This window comes from Trichoderma ghanense, assembly GCF_004382785.1.
Source record: "Trichoderma ghanense strain CCMA-1212 chromosome Unknown scaffold_9, whole genome shotgun sequence".
Classification (NCBI taxonomy): domain Eukaryota; kingdom Fungi; phylum Ascomycota; class Sordariomycetes; order Hypocreales; family Hypocreaceae; genus Trichoderma; species Trichoderma ghanense.
In genome coordinates, this window is record NW_027395672.1 from 1,152,811 (window position 1) to 1,173,089 (window position 20,279).

Here is a 20,279-nt window from a genome sequence, read left to right on the forward strand (position 1 = left end):
GTCCCGATGGTTGAGAGGGATGACTTGCGTGCTGATGCTGTCAATACTACCTTAGCAGCTACAGAGGACTGATGCAAGGGGGGCAAACACATGAGGTGCAAGATGGAGAGCAATGTCTCTCGAGAGAAGCTTGTTCGGTGGTCCCCTTTCTCGATCCCCTGTTCTGTTCTTCCCCCCTCTAGCGTCTCCCGAGCCAGGCACTCCGTTTGCTTTCTAGCCGTCTTTCACCTCTTCTCATTCGTTGTGTCTTTGTGCGGTGCTCACGTGCCGCCTCTTCTTGACAAGTTCCCGCCCCTTATCGTGTTTGTCCAACTGACGCCCAATTACCATCTGCTGCAGCGATCCGTAGCGTTGGGACTGTCGCATCGAGTGCAACAGCAGCGCACATCAGGGTCTCAGGTCGTGCCTTGCCCTTGCAGGTCCACCTCTGCCAGTACTGTAGTACCTACAGGTGGATGCGTAACTGTACATGGACGCATGACGATGCATGGCCATTGCGTCTGTTTGTGTGCTGCTCCATCAATGGCAGATCCGAGTTGGAATCAGTGAATGCGTCCCGTCCTGAAGCCGAGCGAATACGGCCCGAGGTCCGAGTTCCCCAGAGCACAGCGTTAGGTTGGCGATGCCCTGTGGCGCTGCGAGTCCAGCGCCATTGAGTCCCCCCCCTGTGCCTGTCGGCTGTCCACTCACTCACTGGCCGCAGCCCGCTAGTGGTTCTGAGACTCCACGCCCCACGTTCCAGGCCCTCCGGGTCTGTGTGTCCTATGTACTAGGTAGGTACACTAGTTTGTACTCACCAAGGGCAAGAGCCACGCGCCCCAGCTGGAGAAAATCAACCACCAGGTCCTTCCGAGTTCTCGTTTGCGACATCCCGCTTTTTCTTACCCCAGATTCCCCCAGCCATTTTGGATGTCTCCGATCTCACGACAACCACCACCGCCCACGGCAGGATAAAATATTCCGTCGTCGCCACCGACATTCTCCGGGCGCTCACAACTTGGCGATACGGGCTGGAGATTATCTCCTTCTTCTTTTTCTTCTTTTGCCTGACTGGCGGTTTGTTTGTCTGTCTATTTGTCCATTTCGATTCGATCCGAGTTCTGGAGGGACGGCGCGGCGAGAAACGATGATGCCGATGGATGCGGGCACCGACGCTGCCGTGGACTCTGAGGCTTGACGCGAGCATCTGTGCTGTGCTGTGCTGTGCCGTGTTGTGTTGTGCTTTGCGAAGCGACGCGCATCTTGGCCCTCGTCGGCATTCTGCTCTCGTCGCCATTGATCCGCAGTCGTCAGCAGCATCCTGTCGCTACGCCTCCTCCTCCTCCTCCTCTTCTCTCTATACCCCCCCCTCTCGTCGCTATACTCGGTCTCTCCCTCTGCCGCCTTCGATCGACAGAGACAAACAAAATCAGCCCTCGACTCGCCCACGAAGAGCGACATGATCCACAGAACCAACAGCGAGGGCGGCGCCTCGTCCACCGGCTCGTCGCCAAAGATTTGGCGGATCCCTTCCGCTATCCGCAAGCCGTTTCGGAGCTCCAACAAGGACGACAAGAACTGGACTGTACGTTGACCCGGTGCCAAGGCGCACACCCTCAGAGCGTCTCCTCTCTTGACTTTGGCGGTTTGCTGCCGCATTCGACCTCTGCGCGATACCTGCCACCGCCTGTGTTCTCTGTCCATTTTGTCTGGTGCTGTTTTGCTCAGATGGAGTGCTCAGCTTTGCCTGCTTGCTGATCCCTTGACAATATTTCTGGAGTTTGCGGTGCCCAAACTAACATGTTGCGCAGACCAGGCCAGGCGGCCCCTCCGTTGACCCCGAATCCCACGAACCCTCCATCCACCACGAACCCAGCTCGGTCCACCACGATACCGTCGAGTCCAGCTACCGCCAGCTCCAAACCCTCGTCGCGCGCATGCGAGCCGCTCCTTCGGGCCCCAGCCACGTCGACGGCGCCTACAAAGAGTTTGCCAAGATCAACGAGCGATGCGCCGCTCTCTGCGATGCCGTACTTCGGGAGGAAATCAGGACGCCGCGCAACCTCTCCAACGCTGCTGAGACCGGCTCGCTGACTCGCCAGGATTCCGCCGCAGACACGCCTCGCAGCCCGGGCGCGCCGTTTGACCAGAGGAGTTCCTTTAGTGGCCGCAGCTTAGCCGAGGTCGTCACGGCCGGCGGCAGCAGGAGCCATGGCGGCGACCACTGGTTGACGCCCATTCGGGACTGGAAGACGTGTCTCGAGGTCTTAACCGAGCACTTCAAACTCAGCCTTGCTGAGACGTACATGAGCTATGAGCGCGATGCCACGCCCGAGATGCTCGAGGCCCTGTTCACGAGCAAGAAGTTCAGGAGGGAGGCCGTCCACCGCATGCGCAATGCGAGCGTCACCAAGATCCTGTCTGCGGATCCTCAGTTTGTGAGCACTTGTCCCACGCATGCAATGGCGCTGTAGAGTTCTAATCGCCTTTTGCGCAGTTCCCTCGATATGAAATACGGTTCAGAAACTATGAAAGGGTCAAACAGGAGCTCAGGGAAGTTCGAAAGCTGCTTCAGGCGGGCGAGTCGGGCATCTCCCCGGGCAGAGTCATTGAGGAGTTTCCAATTGCCCCTCGCGGAGATGCCGTTCTCGAGTTCGCCAACCTGGGGCCCGATGCCACGGGCAATGAGCCTGCTCTGCGATTCCGTGTTTCCTCCGCGCTGCTGGCCGAGACGTCGCCCGTCTTTGCGCGCATGTTCTCCGGCAACGCAGACAGCTACTATCTGCACGAGGCTGACGACGTGTCACATTTGCTCCCGCCGCCGCCGGTGCCGTACTTCTGTGACGACGGCTCCGAGGTCAAGCTGTACCGGATGCCGCAGCAAGAGTTCAACCACCACGGCGCGCTGGAGATTTTGCTCCATGCTGCTCACATGCACAACGACAAAATCCCCAGAGACGTGACGTTTGAGCAGTTTGTTTCCATCGCCGAGTGCTGCCTCAAGTTCAAGAGCACGTCGCCACTGGAGCTGGTCGTCGAGCACAGATGGCTGCCGCAGTGGATGCACAAGGGGGCCGACGACATGCCGGACGGCCTCCTCATCATCAGCTATGCCTTTGGTCTCCGCCAGCTCTTTACCCGAATGTCCAAGAGCGCCATCCTGAATCTTGCTGATGAGAAGGACCTGCACAGCAAGCCCTGGCCCAAGAAGATCAAGGACAAGGTCTGGGCGGTTCGCTGCGCCAAGGTAGACCAGCTTTATGCGAGCTGCGCAAGCACGATTCAAGAGTACATTCGCCCACCAGCGCAGGACTCGGCTTCGTTGGAAGCAAAGCAGCACATCTCCCTCTCTGATCTCGACAGCCACCTCTCCTCGCCGATTCAGCCTGCCATGACGCTCACGAGCACCCCAAGATGCCCCAAGGGCAACCACTGGTGCGACGCCTCTAACCTGGGGTGGATGATGCTGGTGTACAACGAGCTCGGCTTGCTGCCAACCATTGTGCAGCCCGCCGTGATGGCGCACGTTCCAATCTCACAGGTCCCGTCCAAGAGCCTGGCACAGATGATGGAAACGCTCCGCTCAACACCGAGCCCCCCTGCGCCGCTTCACCCCGGCAGTGTCTGCGATCCTGTTCCCGCGTTCCGAGCGGCCATCGCCGACATTTACAACAGCGTCACCGGCTTGACCCTGTTTGACATTAGCGGCAAGAGCCATGGCTGGGCGCTCTCAAAGCACAAGATGTCAGAACCGCAGTTGCTCCTGACCGCTGGGCTCAACCGGATGGCTGCGCATGAGAAGATTCACAGCGTCGTCACCGAGTTCCCAGAGGAGATTCGCCTGCGGATACTGGGTGAGATGGAGGACCTGGAGGACCTGCAGGCCGCGGCCAGGATCAACCGCGGCTTTTACCAAACATACAAGAGAAACGAGCTACAGCTCATGCGCAACATTCTGCGTGCCGACCGGATACGCTGGGGAAGCATGGGCCGCTCCTCGCTTGACGACGACCGGGCTGAAAGCAAAGTCCTGAAGGAAGAGTCGGACAGGCTCAAGGAGAGGGGCTTTGGCGACGGCGCTGACGCGATTACTTTGCGGAGCGAAGAGGACGAGGGGCTGTACGACTCAGACGAAGACGACGACTCCAGTGTCGATCCATTGACTCGGCATGGCTCTGTCTCGTCCCATGGAGGGCGAGTTCCTGCTGATAACGAGGACGAAGACGATATTGACATTCTGACACGTGATCCCCCACCACCGTTCCGGCCGAAAGAGCCCAATCCTCCGCCACCTCTGCTCCCGGTTACCGCTGAGGGCGGTGAGGGCTCTGACGACGAGGATACAGCCACTCCGACGACACCTCGGCAGCGTCCCCTTGAGGTCTCTGACGAATCAGCCATTCCTTCGGATGAGAGCAGTGTCGTTTCGACAGAGGATGCCGAGGAGACCCCCATGACGGAAGAAGAAGCGCGCAGAATCCTGTGGCCCGACCATGTGGTAGTCAGTCCACCCCCACAGCGAGGAGCGGTCCCGCCCGGCGTGGAAGGCCTGCGGGAGAAGTTCCGCGTCGGAGACATTTCCTTCATCGAAGGCCTCGAAGACAAGACGCTGGCCAAGACGGAGACGAAGCTGCTGCGGAGCGACCACGACGAGCGGGCGGGCCTGCTCAACCAAGAGGGGCGCCCGAGCTCGAGCTCTTCGACGGCCAAGGGCGCGAACAAGGTTCAGCATATAGAGGAGGTTGGAGGCCGGAAGGGGGCCGGGGACGAGATGGAGTCGGCTCTTTCTTGACGCCTTGTCCACTTTTACCCGGACACAACAATGGACACTCGTGTTTTACTGCATATACACGCGCCTATTTACAACCATGTGCATCTCCTCACATACGACTATACTTATTACGCCATGACTAAACCACATTACTTTTCATATCGGATAACTATTCTTCGGGGGGCGCAGATTTGGGACGGTCAGCGGGAACTTGTTTATATTAGGGACGACTTGATGCGTTCAAGGCATGATATTGGGACGTTTACTGCGTGGGGTTTTGGATGAATGGATGGGCCTTTGGGTTGAGGGCTTCTTTTGCATTTTTTGTCTTGTTCCTTGCGGTGTTTGAGCGTCAGATGTATTCCGTCTTGCAAAGGAAACATAATAATCTTGTAGATGACGTGCCTCGTTATAAGCGACAGAGCACTTGATCAAAGTATATTTTAGGATGTGCTCAAAGATATGTTCAAAGTCAGGTGAAACACCTTCATCAGATGTATGTCATACATATTCAGTATCAAAAAGAGTATGCCAATATAGAAAAAGGCATACCTTGGGTATATATCTCTACCTCTTGCAAACATCTACAAACAATCCCCCCCCCCCCCCCCCCCCCCCCCCCCCCCNCCCCCCCCCCCCCCCCCCCATCCCTCTCTTACATGATCTCAAATATTATTAGATTCTCCTTATTTTCCCCTCCTCTTTCCATCAAACACTTTTCTGCTCCCATACCTAGTTACTGAGCACCAACAGCGGCCTCAGGACCAGCCTCTGCCTGGGCCTTCCTGGCGGCGTTGAGGGCCCGCAGCTTGGCCGTGCCGAAGCCAGCCACGCCGTCCTCCTGGTTCTCGCCCAGCCAGGGCTTCTTGGAGTCGCCCAGCATGCTGCCGGAGAGGAAGTAGATGATGAGGCCGATGATGATGCACACAAAGGCGATGGGGTACAGGTAGTGAATAACGTAGCCAAAGACGTGGATGCCGATGATGACGCCCCAAAAGTTGGCCGTCAGGAGCGAAATGTCAAAGAAGGCGGCGCTGCCCATGCGCAGGATGAGGGGCGCGAGGGTGTAGAAGATGCACAGGCAGATGGTGTAGCCGGCGAGCCAGCCGCCGACGGAGCCGTCCCAGTGGGCGTCGCGGAAGGACTGGCGGTCAAAGATGGCGGCCTGGACGCCGTTGATGAACATGCCGAAGAAGCCCATGAAGGCCAGGACGTGGTGCATGGGGCGTTTGGACACGAGCCACTCCTCGAAGACGTTGGAGACGCCGTAGAGGGTGGCGCCCAGCAGGCCAAAGAGGTCGCCCTTGACCATGTCGACGCCGGGGCCGCCGTTGGAGCCGGTGATGTGGTCCGAGGCCAGCAGGATGCCCATGCCGCCGCAGCAGATGAGGATGCCGAGGACCTGGAAGAGCTTGTAGCGCACGCGCAGCAGCAGGAACGAGATGATGACGACGCAGACAATGGACCAGAAGTTGAGCAGCTGGGCGGACAGCAGGTTGGTGTAGCGGTAGGCCAGGACGGTGAAGTAGTTGCCCTCGACGTCGAGGAAGGACATGATGAAGTAGCGCCAGCCGTCCTTGAGGAGGATGTCGAACCAGACGCGGGGGCCATCGCGCCACAGGGTGATTGTGGTGTAGATGAGGAAGAGCAGGATGTAGTTGAAGACGGTCTGGAAGGCGGGGATGTTGGTGCCGGCATTGGCGAGGAACGACGTGAAGGTGTTTGTGCCGGTGATGCAGAGCGACAGGACCTGGCCGACGGCGATGACGATCCAGAAGTCGACGGTGGTGAGGTAGGACCACCAGTGGACAGACTTGGCCTCTAGGATCTGGATGCCCTGGGAGAGGGCGACGTCATCGGCGGCGGCGCCGTGGATGGTGCCGTCGTTGTTGCCGTCGAGCTTGTTGCTCGGGTTGCTGCCTTCGTTCTTGTCGCCGGAGCCGGACGAGATGACGGTCGAGGTGAAGCCGAGCTTGGAGTCGGCCTCGATGGGGTTTGCGGGGGCGGTCATGTTGGCGGCGCCGTACGAAACGTGCTGGCCGGAGGCGAGGAGGGGTTGAGAGGAGGAAGATTCTGCTGAAGCCGAGGAAGACGCTGTTGTAGCTGTAGCTGAAGCTGGAGCTGAAGCTCTTGGTGATGCTGATCGAAGGCGGGGAGTTTGCTTCGAGGGGTTCATTCAAGTTGCTGGCGGTGGCGTTGAGAAGGCGTAAAGTCTATGTCGAAAAGGTCGTTAGTCGGGTCGCGTCAACTATGCGACTCGATTCCCATACCTGCTTTTGTCCTATATCCAATTCCTCTCTCGTGGTTGTGTACAAGCTGCTGATATGAAGCTGATGCTGATGTCGATCGGCGGAGTCTTTCTTCGTCCCCTAGAGTAGTGCAGCAAGCGCAAAGACTCCAAGTCGCTTGCCGGTAAGCCTATGATTCCAGAGAGCACATAAAAACCTACTCGCGAAGAGCAGATTTCTGTGTGATATTAGGGAGCAAGGAGAATGAAGAGGAATGAGAAGCAAAAAAACGACGAGGAGGATGGAGGAGGAGGAGATGAAGGAAAAAAAGAAAAGGAAAAAAAAAAATTGAAAAGAGGCTAGTCGGCGGCGAACGCGACAAGAATCAATACTGGCAGTCACGATCGAGGCGGCGGAAGGTGCAGAAAAAAGCAAGTGATAAGCTGATAGGGCGGAGGAAAAGCACCTACTGGGCAGTAGCGGCGGATAAAAGAGGTCTAGACTGGGGGGAGCTTTGCGGGGCTGAAAAGATGGATATCGATAGTTTATTTTTGATTTTATCTCGAGGTGAAGACGGAAACATTTAGAGATGTAGAGAGAAGGACAATGAGAGAAGAAGAAGAAGAAGAAATTGACGGGTTACAAGGGAGAGGAGAAGGGCTGTGAGGCTGCAAGAAGCTGCTGCATCAAGAGGCCACACGACCCCAAAAACATCGATGCAGCTGTTATCCATTGCACATCGCAGGGAAATATACGAAAGGAAATGTGAGCAAAACATGGTGCTAAGAAGCTGGGACCCTTGCAGCTGAAGGTCATGCGCCAATTGGGCCGCTGTGATTGGATTGGACTGAGTGCTGGGGTTCTCTAGCAGTAAGAGCAGCAGGCATAGAGCGCATCTATCTAGCGATGGATTGTCTTCTGAGTGGTTGTTTGGGTGCGAGAGCTGAAGAGGCTGGCTGCGATAGATGCTGCCATGTGGCGAGGTGGCAACGGCGTGGGGGGAAGAATGAGGAGGAGAGGTTCATCAGACGGTTGAGTGGATGCATTCCTCGGGTCAATCCATCGGAGCAGAGAACGTGATGGTCACGAAAATGAAAATGGACGGAAAGGCAAGAAAAGCAAGGGGAACGTTCCCCGATAGCAGAACAGGAGCAAGCCAAACAGAGACCAGGAAGAAACATGGAGTCGCAGTTGAACTATTAAAGAAGGGAAGAGGGGCAGAAGGCATAAATGTCAGGAAATCAGTTCTTTTCTTCCTCACGAACCTAAGCAACTACTACCTATCATGAGTAAATGCCACTTCACGCCGAAGCCGAGAGCCGCTCCCGGTCTGGGTCTATAGTTGGATTCTCTGCTGGCGTAAGTGCCGGATACGCGCAACCACGGCCGGCGACCTCCGTCCCTTCCCCAGGTGCGGGTGTTCTGATACCTACCATATTATCCCTACTTTGTCGGTTTGTCGAGCTGTCGGGAGTCTTGTCGGCGCGGGCAACATGAGACAAGGTGTATAAGGGTGTCAGCGGCTGGTGTGTGTGTGTTGTAATTATGAGATCAACTTTTGTACCCGCTACCTAGAGCGCCCGGAGTTGATCAGCCTGTAAAGCCGCGACGGGAGCCGGTTTGTAAGGCTTTGAAGAACTTACACAATCTATGACTGGGAGCGAGTTTTCTTTTTTTTTTTTTTTTTTTTTNTTTTCTTTTTTTTTTTTCGGCTGCGATGGATCGGCAGAGACGGGCCACTTTCTGGGGTTGTGAAGTGAGTGTGCCGAAGAGGATGTGCCTGACCGCCGCTTGGTGGTTTTCGTATGAGCGGGTCTTTATGTAAATCTGTGTCTCTCAGGCCATCATTCTGTGTGGTTATGTTATCTAGTCGGTAGGTGTGTTTATGAGCTGGGCTTGATTTCTCCCATGGCCGCACGGATCGTTTTCGCGATAAAGTTGTTCGTCGGCGTATTGGGGTAACTTGCTTGGCCGGGCACCGCCGACGTTGCTGTTATTCGAATTACATGATTAGTGCTAAACGCTTCCATACAATTGTACTCAATAAAAGTCGCACGCTGGCGTTAAAGCGTCCTTGGTCTTTTCATGCGTTTGAGTAGTTGACTTACACGCCGACCTTGCTCCTTGCTGCTGCTGTACCGCTGCTGCATCGGATCCTTCCGGGTCCATTTGGCGATCCGGCAAGGACGACAACTCCAACGCCAGCAGCTGGAAGCAGTCTTGCTCTGACCTGACGTTGGCGGCAGACGTTGCGACTGTTGGAGGCATGACGGCTAATAGTAAAGTTCCCGTGAGCATTGGACATCAACAGGTCGGTAGCTATCGGGGAATGATAGACAGTATAGGACGCATACCTGCAGTTGTCCTCGAGCTCGAGCTCTGACTCACATGCTGGCTCTGTCCCTGGCCCGGATTGGGATTCGCATATTGGGGCTGGTTCAAGCCCTGATTCTGGTGATACTGCCTCTGGCTTTGCTGGTACTGGCTCCAGTACTGCTGCTGGCTCTGGCTCTGTCCCTGATGCTGCTGGCGTTGCGTTGGATACTGATGCTGGCCCTGTTGGCTTTGGCCCTGGTTCGACGACATTGCTCCTGCTTGTGCCTGTGCTTGTTCGTTACGCCGCAAAGTCTCTGGGCGTCTGCCGGTATCCTCCGCCCCCCAAGAAGCGGCTGCGAATAGCTATTTCCATAACCTCCCTCCTCTCCTTGGACCTGTGAGTCAAAGCCGTCTCTTATAACAAGGTGCTTGGCAAGCCCGCTTTTCCCCCATCATCCTTGACCTTTTTCATCACAATCCTCTTGTTGCGAGCAACGACATCCCAAGGCGTCTAATTCCGGCGTTTCAATACGTACGGTGCCTTGCTCTTAACATGCTGCCTTGCTTTAACACGCTGCCTGGCTGGCCCCAGGCATCATCATTTCCCTCCCGAGAGCGAAAACGACTTACAATATGGGAGCCTTGGCACCGGCACTCGCCATTACTAAGTACCTAGTGCTGCACCTGTTCCTTCACCCCACTTGATCCGAGAGACGAAGCCGACTCCGAAGCCGATGGTCCATTTACCATGCAGGTACTTGTGCTCTATTTACCCTGTAATTATTGTATATCTTGTTGACAGCATTGACTCATGGATCCGTCTTATGTTGCGTCAGTCGGTTGCTCTCCATTCACTCATAGTCTGCCTTGAAAGGAACTCTGTTTCTCTTCTTTTCTATTCTTCGTCCTTCTCTTCGCCGTCCCGGCGAGCCCGTTTCTGTCTAGTATTCCCGATTGACCCTCTTCAGGAAAACGGCCTATGCCAAATCCCTCTCGCCGAAGGCAGACCGATACTACGAGTTGCCCTTTGACAAAGCAGCGATTTCACAGACTGTCAAGTGGCTTGATCAAGAAACCAAAATTCAAGAACAGACTTTGCGAGTCATTGATGTAAATCACTTAGAAGAACACCATCTCATTCACTTGACTTGAACCATGTCAACGAAGTTAGTACACGCGGAATGTTGGAATGCTTCGTAACCAAGCACCCACAGCCTCAAAAAGCACAGCCTAAAAAAAAACCAAGAACATGCGCTCCAGTTTCCCTTTTGCACGATTTCAGTAAACCTAACCCAAATATGTACTCTCCCGCTGTAAATAGTAGCAAAAAGTGTGCTGTTATTTGCAACGTCGAAACGTGCCGCAGCAGGACATCGGATTTATGGGGCACACATTCATAAGCGATGCCGACTCCGAAGCCGCTTCGGCGTTGTCCCGGGACGACGTCTGGTCATCAAGGTTCCGGCAGCTGGGGCAGCAGAGGCGGTACATTTGTCATGATTGAAGATGGGAGAATGGCATGTCGCCTTGTGGACTCTTGCTGCTAGACAAACACATGCGAGAGCACCAGGTGCAATTCTAATCCACCAACTCTCCTCGGATATCTGCGCATCCATGCAAGAAAAGCAGCAGGCGGTCCCTTCTATCATCATTATGAGAATCTACAAAGCGCAGAGGGGAAAAAATCACGGTGCAATACGCATGATAATCGGAAAATGCTAAACTTTTAGTCTATCTGTAAAAGAACAAAGCGATGAAATGGGTGTTGAAAGAAGAAACGAAAAAAAAAAAAAAAATTGAGGATGTAAGTGATCGACAAACAAGCGCACGAGGCCATGAGCCCGTCAGCGAGCGTAAGAAAATAAGACAACCCGAAGAGGCGCATCGCTCTGGTGCCAGAGACCTTGATGCGGACGCATGCCCCTCGAAAGCATAATGGCCCAATATCCTCGCTCTTTGGTGTACCAACAAATGACTGACAAGAGATAGAATCTGGCATAAGCCAGTGATGGACAAAAAGAGCAACCACACAAACATTAAAAAAAAAACAAAAAAAAAAAAAAGAAGAAGAAGAAGAAGAAGGAAAGAAAAGAAAAGACAAGAAAAAAAATGCACAAAAGAAAGACGAGAGTCAACAGTCTTAGACCGTTAACGTCGGAAAAAAAGGCCTCAACCCCGTCCAACATGCCCATCGCCGCTCAGTACCAGGTCGGCGGCGTCGTCCAGTGCCGCAGCATCGTCTCAATCGCCGCCCGCCACTCGTCCTCAAAGCACGTCGCCAGCTGCTGCACCATCTTCTCGCTCGGTCCCTTGCCCCCCCACATCTCCGGCTTGCGCGCCTCCGCGTCCGCAAAGATCCTCACCAGCCCGTCGTCCCGCATCCGCGTCAGGCACAGCCAGGCCAAGTTCCAGCTGCGGTTGCTGTCCGGGTCCGACCGCACCCGGCGGTACGCCTCGGCCACAATGTCCGCGCTCAGGGGGTAGCTCCGGGTCAGTCCGCGGAGCTCCGTCAGGAACTGGTTGCTCGACACGTAGTGGATCCACGCCTCCGTCATGGGCTGCTGAAAAGCTCGTGCCTCCGCCTCCGAGTCGCACGTGGCCGCGATGCGCTCGATGCGGCAGAGCTCCGTCAGCGTGTTGATGCGGTGTGTGGTGAGCGAGTCGATGAGCTGCTGCATAGAGGCCTGTATCCTGTTAGCACGGCTTCTTCACCTCGCCTTGCCTGGTTTGTCTTGTATAGACATTGTGAGTGTGCATGGAATATACTCCGCTTGCAGTACTCCTGCAGATACACTTCTGATATGTATGTTCCCCTTATACAAGACACCCGGGGAAAAGCACAACTTACCCTAGGCTTGTCCGAAGTCCTGCCAGACCCCCTGGAACTCACACTGCCGCTTCGAGGAGTAGACATGACTGGCTTGTTGACTGGTGACTGGCTCTCTTGCTGGTTGTGTTGCTGAAACGGAGCTTGGTATAGACGATGGCCTGTGATGCTTATGGCTGTCCCTGGTTGTTGTTGTTGTTGTTGTTGTTGTTGTTTTTGAAGACTGTTTGTGATGCTGTGTTGCCATCATTCCATGCAAGACGGGAGCTATACTTTATATCGTGGATGAAGCTCCAAAACCCCAACCTCTCTACCATGGAAGGCCTCTCGAAGCAAACCTTGGCATCATCATACCAAAAAAGCGTGTGTCAAGCCTAGAGTTGCAGGTGCTTTGGAAAAGTCTGCCTTTGAGCAACATGGATGAAGCTTACTGTCTTGATGGACTTCCATCATCGAAACTGTGCAACCGACGCAGCCGGAAAAAGATGAGAATCCTTCGCGAGGCGTTGCCAATGGGGTTATTGGACATGAGAACGGCGGCATGCGGCCCGGTTGTCAGCGGAAGTTGGCGATTCCGTTGACAGAGGAATGGATGAGCAGCAAGTGCCAGGTGAGGAAGGCAAGGCAAGCCAGTGTGAGAGATCGAATCGGACAATTCACGGTGGCCGCAGGGCATGCATGGGACAGGGTGGGCTTCCGGTGCTGACGATGGGCCGAAGTCCCCCACGTCCGGTGAATGGGCAATGCTGGTCCGTATGACGCTGGTCCATCTGATATACCATTGCCATACCGGCAACATGTGCCTACTCCTCTCCTTTTGCTTGTCAGTGGCCCCCAACCCGTAGGGCTTTTCCCCATTCTGCCCTGAAAGTGGAGGTGAGTGATACTATGAGAACTCGGTCGTAATTCACCGAGCTGTGTCCCTCTCCCAATGGAAGCGAACGGTGATCGGTGCCCACTGGAGTTTAGAGAGGCCTATACCAGAAGGTGTGGATCGTGAGCTGGGCTGCCGCTCAGGGTCCGGGGGGCTTCATGGCTGGATGGACTGCAGACCAGCTGCGCTACTCGGTTTAGCAGCATCAGCACCGGCGATGTGGTAGCGGCAGCTGGTGTAAGACGTCAACGACGAACCACCACACCAACTCATGCTCGCCCTAAGCAGCTGCAGCCTCTGCAGCATCCGCGCCGTTTTGGGCAACTGCAACTGCAATGCCCACCAATGCCTGGGCCAGGGTGGGAACTGGGCCCAATCGACGGTGATGCTCTCATCGTGCAGGTCAGAGCCGTTGGGGGTCACGGAAGATTCTGCTTACAGCCCTGCCCGGTTCGTCGGCGCACGGCGGCATGGCGGCTGTCAGCTTGAGCCGCATGCCCGCCCCCCCAAACCCCCGTTGAAGAGGGAGCTGAGAGAAGAAACAAGGCGAGCAGGCCAGCGGAAGCGCGCCGTGGGTCGTCTGCAGTGCTGGGCATAGGGTGAAGTCCTGCTGTAAGCTCATCATCATCAGCATCATCCTCGTTGCGGAAATGACTTGCTGGGGTAGTAAGCGCGCTAGAGGTGTCGTTTGTTTGCTGGTTCGTTTGGTCTTGTAATATCGAACTGATTCGTGCTCTGCAATAATAGTTCTGCCGAGTAAAGCAAGACCTTTGCTAACGTAACTTCTTCTCATCACCTTCTCGTCATACAGCCTCAACTGCGGCAAAATTATCCGCGCAGTCCGGCGTCTCCATGCCTCCAGACAGGGCCATGGTCCCAGCCGCTGCTCGACAGACGATGAAGTAATGGGAGTAACGATTCGTGAGACTATCTGTAGGTTAGGATTTGGTACTGGCGGAGACTCGCGCGGAATGATGCGAAAGCGCCAATGAGAGCGAGCTGCAGTCAAAATCTCAATCCAAAGGTGGTGTTGGACAAGGGAAGACGAGGGAAACAGGGCACAAGCGCGGACTCGCGCTTAGCACCCCGGCTTTGCCGCTGCACCGCCACTCCAGAGGCCGCCATAGACGCGCAGTGGCTGGGGTGGGGTGTTTGACGCCGGGCCCTAGGTAGTACCTTAGAGGAGGAACCTGGAGAAAAGAGTCTCCGGAAGCGGCGCCGAACTCAAGCCGCTAACCTGGAGCACACCTGCACACACACGGTCGCGAGATTCTACTATTATCACCAGGGCTGCAGCTGAACTCGATCAACCAGAAATCTGCCTCGCCATGGCCCCGGATCTCAGCTCTTCCGCGCGTCTATTGCCCTATCACAGCGCGGCCAGCGGCAACCGGATGGCAGAGCACGAGTGCGGAGATCTGCGGCCATTTGCCGGCAGCCAAGCCCGGGCTGAGTCATGCTTGATCCGAAGAGGGCTGTGAGGCCTCACGCTTGTTTCGACGACACCAGACGATGACGCTCGTGACGCTCTACGACGCTGCGATGCCGTTTGACAACGCTGAAACCACCGGAAAACGACGCCTACGCACCGAGTACGACTTGACTGTGTCTGATGCCGCTGCCTCAGCCTGTCAAGACGCATAAATGGCTGCGTCCGCACCCACATCCTGTCCAACGATACTGGATGCACCATATATTGATTACAGTACCTACACTTCTTACGGGTGCCAAGGTTCGAGCCGGTGCCGCCTTTGCATCTTCCCCATTCCCGTCCCATTTCTCCTTTACACGGAGAATTACTTGATGTCCCTCTTTCTCCTGGGCCAGCACCATCTCCCAGCAGAGTGGAAAAAAGGTTGGATGCCTACCGGTAAGCTTCTCCATATGCCTCCCTCGGTCCGTGAGCCCCTTGAGCAGGCAGAGCCAAACCGTCAATTTCGCTTCGCTTCCGCCACCGCCCTGGAAGCTGTCTCTCCCTTTGCTTGGACGCCTCGGTCGACATTTTGCGATACCCCTTGCCGGATTCATCTCAGGTCGTTACTAGTAGGGGCGGCATCTCCTACCACCTACCTATTTTTATCCCCCTTCCAGAACCAACAGAGAATGCCATAAGTGTTGTCACCGTTGCCAGGTATCAGTACTCGGAGCCTGGCGCATTATTGGCTAGAAAGTCGAGAGCAGTTATTCCACAGCAGGGGCTCAGCAATTTACATGAGCTGCCCGGCTGCCCACTAATACAGCTTATAGATGAGGTCAATCACTTGGGTTGTTTCGTTTCTGGTGCGACCGGCGGATCTGCGCTGGGCCATGCAACCGCATGGCAGCAATTTCGCGCTGGATGAGCGCACATTGCGCACCAACTGGAGGACACTCTCATGAGTGTTTCACGTCGGGTTGACTGGGCGACTCAGAGCTGCAATACGAGGCTCAGTCTGCCGCGCACGGGCAGGACGACGAGCGGTTATAGCTGTAAGAACCATCCTCGTATCATCTAATTCGCTCAAAGAGGAGAGGAGAAAGGAAGAACGAAATGCGACAGCGGCAGCAGGCATTCGCCCTGTATCCCGAGTCATCACAGCTGCAGATCCCTCTCGCACTCGGAAATGGGTGAGCAGCCCGTTTGTCTCGGTACCAAGACCCCCATCACTTGTTTGCTGGGCGCCCTCGTATTCTCCCCTGCCTGTGACCTTCGGCCATGGCCGTCCAGCTGCCAATTAGATCTCACCCGTGTCCCGAATGCTGCCCGATGCGGCTAGTCCCGCTGTGGCTATGCACTCCTGTTTCAACTTTTAGTGCCAGGGGATGCAGGTACCGCTACCGGGCACCGCTACTGTACAGCTCCCGTCCCGCTCCAGCATCCTCCAGGGCACCTCTCAGCGTCCAACAGGGCACCCACCCGCTGCAAGCTCCGCGGCCAGGGCCAGGCACCGTCCCTGAGCTGCACGTGATTCCAGCTGTCACTCCCCCCCCTGCCTGCAATTTCGCGATGCCGCAGCTCAAAACTGCCGCCCTTCCTCTCCATCCACCACTCTCTTGTTTCTTTTTTGGCCTCGACATTGCCAGCTCTCTCATTCTTAGCATTGCCTCGTCTTTCTTGCCGCGACGTTCCTTTTTCTGCCGTCCGCAGACATTCATTCATTTCTTGCATCAATAGACTCATCGCTCCTTTCAGCTGCTTTTGCTCGTCGCGCACCACGCTCTTTGCACCGCATCATCTTCAATACAAAACCACTGCAACCATGAAGCTGTCTACGACCATCGCGACTGGTGCTGCCCTTGTGGCCGGTGTTTCTGCTGGACAGACCAACTACCTCGGCTTCAACTCGGGCAACACCCTCCCCGACGAGTCCGCCAAGTTCGAGAAGGACTTCCTGGCCGAGTTCTCGACGGCCCAGAAGCTCGTCGGCGCCCCCGGCACCTTCAACGCCGTCCGCCTCTACACCAACATCCAGGCTTATTCCAAGGACACTCCCCTCGAGGCCTTTTCCGCCGCCATCAAGACCAAGACATACATTCTTCTCGGTGTCTGGGCCTCGGGCACCGACAACATCGACAACGAGCTGGCTGCCCTGAGCGCCGCTGTCAAGCAGTACGGCACCGACCTGACCGACCTCATCATTGGCATCTCCATCGGCAGCGAGGATCTCTACCGTGACTCGCAGACTGGACGAACCAACAAGGCCGGTGTCGGCAACGGCCCCCAGGAGATCCTCGGCTTCATCAACGACTACAAGAAGGCCTTTGCCAACACCGCCCTGGCTGAGGTCCCCATCGGCCACGTCGACACCTGGGACGCCTGGGTCAACGGCACCAACAAGCCCGTCCTCGACGCCGTCGACTGGATCGGTGTGGATGAGTACCCCTTCTACGAGACCGGCAAGGGCAACGACATCAGCAACGCCGGCAAGCTCTTCGACACGGCTTTCGAGACCACGCTGGGCGCCGCCAATGGCAAGCCCGTCTGGGTGACGGAGACCGGCTGGCCCCTGACCGGCCCCGACTGGGACGAGGCCAAGCCCAGCGTCAAGAACGCCCAGAAGTACTGGCAGGACATTGGCTGCAAGAGGCTGTTCAACAAGTACCCCACCTTCTGGTACAACCTGCGTGATTCCAACCCGGCCAACCAGGTCAAGTTCGGCATCAGCCAGACTCTCTCGTCGACCCCTTCGTTCGACCTGACCTGCCCCAAGGAGGAGACCACCTCCGCATCCAAGCCCACCGCCACCGGCAAGAACGGCTCGTCGCCTACCACTCTCGTCCAGGCTACTGGATCCCCCTCCGCCGTCAAGTCTAGCTCCGAGGGCACCGCTAACGCCGGAGGCTCCAAGTCCAGCAACAGCGATGCTTCCACCACCTCATCAGGCCCCGCTGCGGCCACCACCACCAGCGCCGGTGCCGTGACCAAGTTCTCCGGCGCCGCCCTTGCCGGTGTGGCCATGGTTGCCGGTCTCCTGGCCCTGTTCTAAGCATGAGGACGATTTCTTGTAAATAACTTGTCGGATTGAGGGGAGAAGATGGTTGACTGCTTTTGTGGGAATTTAGACAAAACCAACGGTAGACTGGTTTGTGACAATGAATGCTTGGTTATTTTTGAAGAACAAATACAAATCTCTAGGATAAAACTACGAAACGTCCCTTGGTGCTCACACTGTTTGTGACTGGATGAAGTAAAAGTGAAGAAGTGATGTATTTCTCTAACTAAATGTTATGCTCTAATTCATTGCATCTAAACGAAACCAAACCAACGCTACCATTGCCATGCAGATCCAACGCCAACCCAGAGAGGAGACATGCTTCTTTCTTCATTCCTATCATTAGGTACACAACCGCAGATATGCCACCATCTAGATGGTGCCAGTGCGGAAGAGCTCCAGGTGCTGCCTGTCCAGGCTGACGCCCTTCTTCAGCAGCTCAGCGCGCACCTGGACCATCCACTCCTCGGGCCCGCAGATGTAATATTCGGCGGAAGCATCCTTGAGCGGCAGCACGCCGTCCGCCTCGAGCGTGTCCAGATTGACGCGGCCGGCGTAGTCGTACTGCTGGCCCTTGACGTCGGACTCGCCGACGTTGTTGAGGAAGATCTTGGTCGTCAGGTTGCTGTGCTTGGCGTCGGCCTCGCGGATGTACTTGCCGTACGTGACGGCGCCGGAGTGACGCGCGCCATGGATCCAGGTCACGGGGCGGGAAGCCTCGGACTCGCTGGACAGGATGGTGTCGAGGATGGACAGGAGGGGCGTGACGCCGACGCCGGCGGAGAGCAGCACGACGGGGGCAGTGGGGGAGATGGCGGAGGCGCTGAAGGTGAACTCGCCGTGAGGAGGGCTGAGCTGGACCTTGTCGCCGACCTGGAACTGCTCGTGCAGGCGCTGGGAGACGAGGCCCGAGATCTTGCCGGCGGCGAGGTCCTCGGTGGTGTACGAGCCGTCGTTCTTGTTATCCTTCTTGACGGTGATGCGGAACTGCTCGGTGCTGTTGTGCGGGGCGAGGCTGAGGCTGAACTGGCGGCTCTGGAAGAGGCCGTTGAGCTCCGGGATGGGGATCTGCAGGCTGACGTACTGGCCGGGGAGGAACTCGGGCAGGGCGCCGCCGTCGGCGGGCTTGAGGTAGAAGCTGGTGACGCCCTCGGCCTCGTCCTCGCGGCGGGCGATGGTGAAGTCGCGCCAGCCCTGCCAGCCGGCCTCGGCGTAGAGCTGCTCCTCGCGGCGGATGAAGACGTCGGCCAGGATGCCGTAGGCGGTGACCCAGGCCTGCTTGATGTCCGGGGTGAAGGCGTCGCCGAGGACCTGCTCAAAGGCGCCGATGAGGTACTTGCCGACGATGGGGTAGTGCTCGGGCCGGATGAAGAGCGAGGCGTGCTTGTGGGCGATGCGCTCGACGGCGCCGGCGATGACGCCCAGGTTGTCGATGTAGGTGGCGGCGGCGAGGACCGAGTTGGCGAGGGCGGCCTGCTGGGCGCCCGTCTGCTGGTTGCGGAGGGAGAAGTAGTTTTTGAGCTCGGGGTGGGCGGCGAGCATGTTTGCGTAGAAGGTGGTTGTCACGGTGGCGCCGTGGTCGCGGATGATGGGGACCGTGGACTTGATGATGGCGATTTGGTCTGGGGTGAGGGTGGCCATTGTGGTGGTGATGGTCTTCTTGTGGTGTTTTAGTGGTTTGGCGTAAGTTGTGTAAGTTGTTTGGGTCGTGAGGTTGGGTGGGTGCCCGAGTTTTGCTGGAGGTGGTTGATGCAAGGGGACGAGACAAAGTGAAAGCGTTGTCTCTCTTGTTCTTGGCGTTACTTTCTGGTGATGAGGTGGTTGAGGAACTCGACTGTATATTCTATACAGAGAGTTATAGTGGGTATGAGTTGCTGCTCTAATGCCGTTCTATGAGGAGACAAGAACAAAGAGCGAAGTGAGGCTTGTTGTGATTGTTGTTGTATGGATAGTCTGGTGAGCAGTTCCAAAGTCACAATTCTCACGACACCCTCACTCCCTTATATACTCGCATCTCCAAAGGACGTATGCCCGAAGCTAAGAAGAAGGAGAAAATTCTATTAGCAAAGCCATTTTCGTCAAACCAATACTGTAGATCCATTCTGCGCAAAACGTCTCCGCGCCGCTTCGCTCCTGACGCCGTGTCTCGCCAGGCCCAGAACGCCGCACATCCAGAGCAATTCGGCCTGACCTTACATAACTCGCCCCCCCTTGACTCCATCGGCGGCCGGGGGCGTCCCGGAGATCCGGAGACGTTGAATTCAAACGGCGTCCCGGACGGGTTTTTCAAAAGAGGGAAAATTTTGATGTCTCGGAACAACTTGACCCTATTTTTTTTTTTTTTTTTTTTTTGGTGCCTGGATTTTTTTCTTAGCACGAGGCGCATGATGTTGATTGCCGCTTGGTGGGGGCCGCTGTCGGGGATGGGACGGGGATGAGTGGGCTGATTTTCTTCGGGAACGACTCATGGAAGGAAGGGAGTTTTCGGGATGAGGGTTCGGGCGTTTTAGGGCGTTGAAGTCTGAGTCACTATCGGTTATCGCTGCTTGTTGCGAATTGAGCTGAACGGAGGGGACGTGGGACGATTTGACTTGATGACTCCATCGTACGAGTCTTTTTTCACTTTTAAGCCCATTTGTGGCGGTGGTTTATTTCTTGTGCTAAGTTCCTTTTTTTCTTTCAACATTTTGACGAGGATTGATTTGAAGCATGTCCGCGGAAGGCAGGAGATGAATTGCTGGTGTTCCGGAGATGAAAGGATTGAAGTTTATGAGTTGTATCATTTCCAGTTGAGTTTTGTCGTGATTTTGTG

General features: G+C 56.0%; 9 protein-coding genes across 9 annotated transcripts; 4 read left to right on the forward strand and 5 right to left on the reverse strand.

Moving 5' to 3' along the window:
* Positions 1 to 1,070: 1,070 nt before the first annotated feature.
* On the reverse strand, positions 1,071 to 1,241 carry CCMA1212_007474 (uncharacterized protein; the record flags this gene model as incomplete). The annotated part of the gene is made up of 1 exon (XM_073704642.1): positions 1,071 to 1,241. One exon carries the CDS (start codon positions 1,239 to 1,241, stop codon positions 1,071 to 1,073), a length of 171 nt encoding a protein of 56 aa, XP_073556941.1.
* Positions 1,242 to 1,438: 197 nt separating this feature from the next.
* CCMA1212_007475 (uncharacterized protein) lies at positions 1,439 to 4,771 on the forward strand (the record flags this gene model as incomplete). Its single annotated transcript, XM_073704643.1, has 3 exons — positions 1,439 to 1,564; positions 1,791 to 2,417; positions 2,477 to 4,771. The coding sequence occupies 3 exons, from the start codon at positions 1,439 to 1,441 to the stop codon at positions 4,769 to 4,771; spliced, it is 3,048 nt and encodes a 1,015-aa protein (XP_073556942.1).
* A 441-nt stretch (positions 4,772 to 5,212) lies between these two features.
* Positions 5,213 to 6,830, forward strand: CCMA1212_007476 (uncharacterized protein; the record flags this gene model as incomplete). The annotated part of the gene is made up of 3 exons (XM_073704644.1): positions 5,213 to 5,221; positions 5,487 to 6,542; positions 6,576 to 6,830. 3 exons carry the CDS (start codon positions 5,213 to 5,215, stop codon positions 6,828 to 6,830), a joined length of 1,320 nt encoding a protein of 439 aa, XP_073556788.1.
* On the reverse strand, positions 5,487 to 6,761 carry CCMA1212_007477 (uncharacterized protein; the record flags this gene model as incomplete). Its single annotated transcript, XM_073704645.1, has 1 exon — positions 5,487 to 6,761. The coding sequence occupies one exon, from the start codon at positions 6,759 to 6,761 to the stop codon at positions 5,487 to 5,489; it is 1,275 nt and encodes a 424-aa protein (XP_073556789.1).
* Positions 6,831 to 8,861: 2,031 nt separating the features above from the next.
* On the reverse strand, positions 8,862 to 9,564 carry CCMA1212_007478 (uncharacterized protein; the record flags this gene model as incomplete). Its single annotated transcript, XM_073704646.1, has 3 exons — positions 8,862 to 8,968; positions 9,087 to 9,251; positions 9,333 to 9,564. 3 exons carry the CDS (start codon positions 9,562 to 9,564, stop codon positions 8,862 to 8,864), a joined length of 504 nt encoding a protein of 167 aa, XP_073556780.1.
* CCMA1212_007479 (uncharacterized protein) lies at positions 9,245 to 9,695 on the forward strand (the record flags this gene model as incomplete). The annotated part of the gene is made up of 2 exons (XM_073704647.1): positions 9,245 to 9,289; positions 9,339 to 9,695. 2 exons carry the CDS (start codon positions 9,245 to 9,247, stop codon positions 9,693 to 9,695), a joined length of 402 nt encoding a protein of 133 aa, XP_073556781.1.
* A 1,797-nt stretch (positions 9,696 to 11,492) lies between these two features.
* Positions 11,493 to 12,208, reverse strand: CCMA1212_007480 (uncharacterized protein; the record flags this gene model as incomplete). Its single annotated transcript, XM_073704648.1, has 2 exons — positions 11,493 to 11,978; positions 12,143 to 12,208. The coding sequence occupies 2 exons, from the start codon at positions 12,206 to 12,208 to the stop codon at positions 11,493 to 11,495; spliced, it is 552 nt and encodes a 183-aa protein (XP_073556902.1).
* A 4,026-nt stretch (positions 12,209 to 16,234) lies between these two features.
* CCMA1212_007481 (putative glucan endo-1,3-beta-glucosidase eglC) lies at positions 16,235 to 17,461 on the forward strand (the record flags this gene model as incomplete). Its single annotated transcript, XM_073704649.1, has 1 exon — positions 16,235 to 17,461. The coding sequence occupies one exon, from the start codon at positions 16,235 to 16,237 to the stop codon at positions 17,459 to 17,461; it is 1,227 nt and encodes a 408-aa protein (XP_073556901.1).
* Positions 17,462 to 17,839: 378 nt separating this feature from the next.
* On the reverse strand, positions 17,840 to 19,108 carry CCMA1212_007482 (Flavohemoprotein; the record flags this gene model as incomplete). Its single annotated transcript, XM_073704650.1, has 1 exon — positions 17,840 to 19,108. The coding sequence occupies one exon, from the start codon at positions 19,106 to 19,108 to the stop codon at positions 17,840 to 17,842; it is 1,269 nt and encodes a 422-aa protein (XP_073556904.1).
* Between the last annotated feature and the right edge of the window lie 1,171 nt (positions 19,109 to 20,279).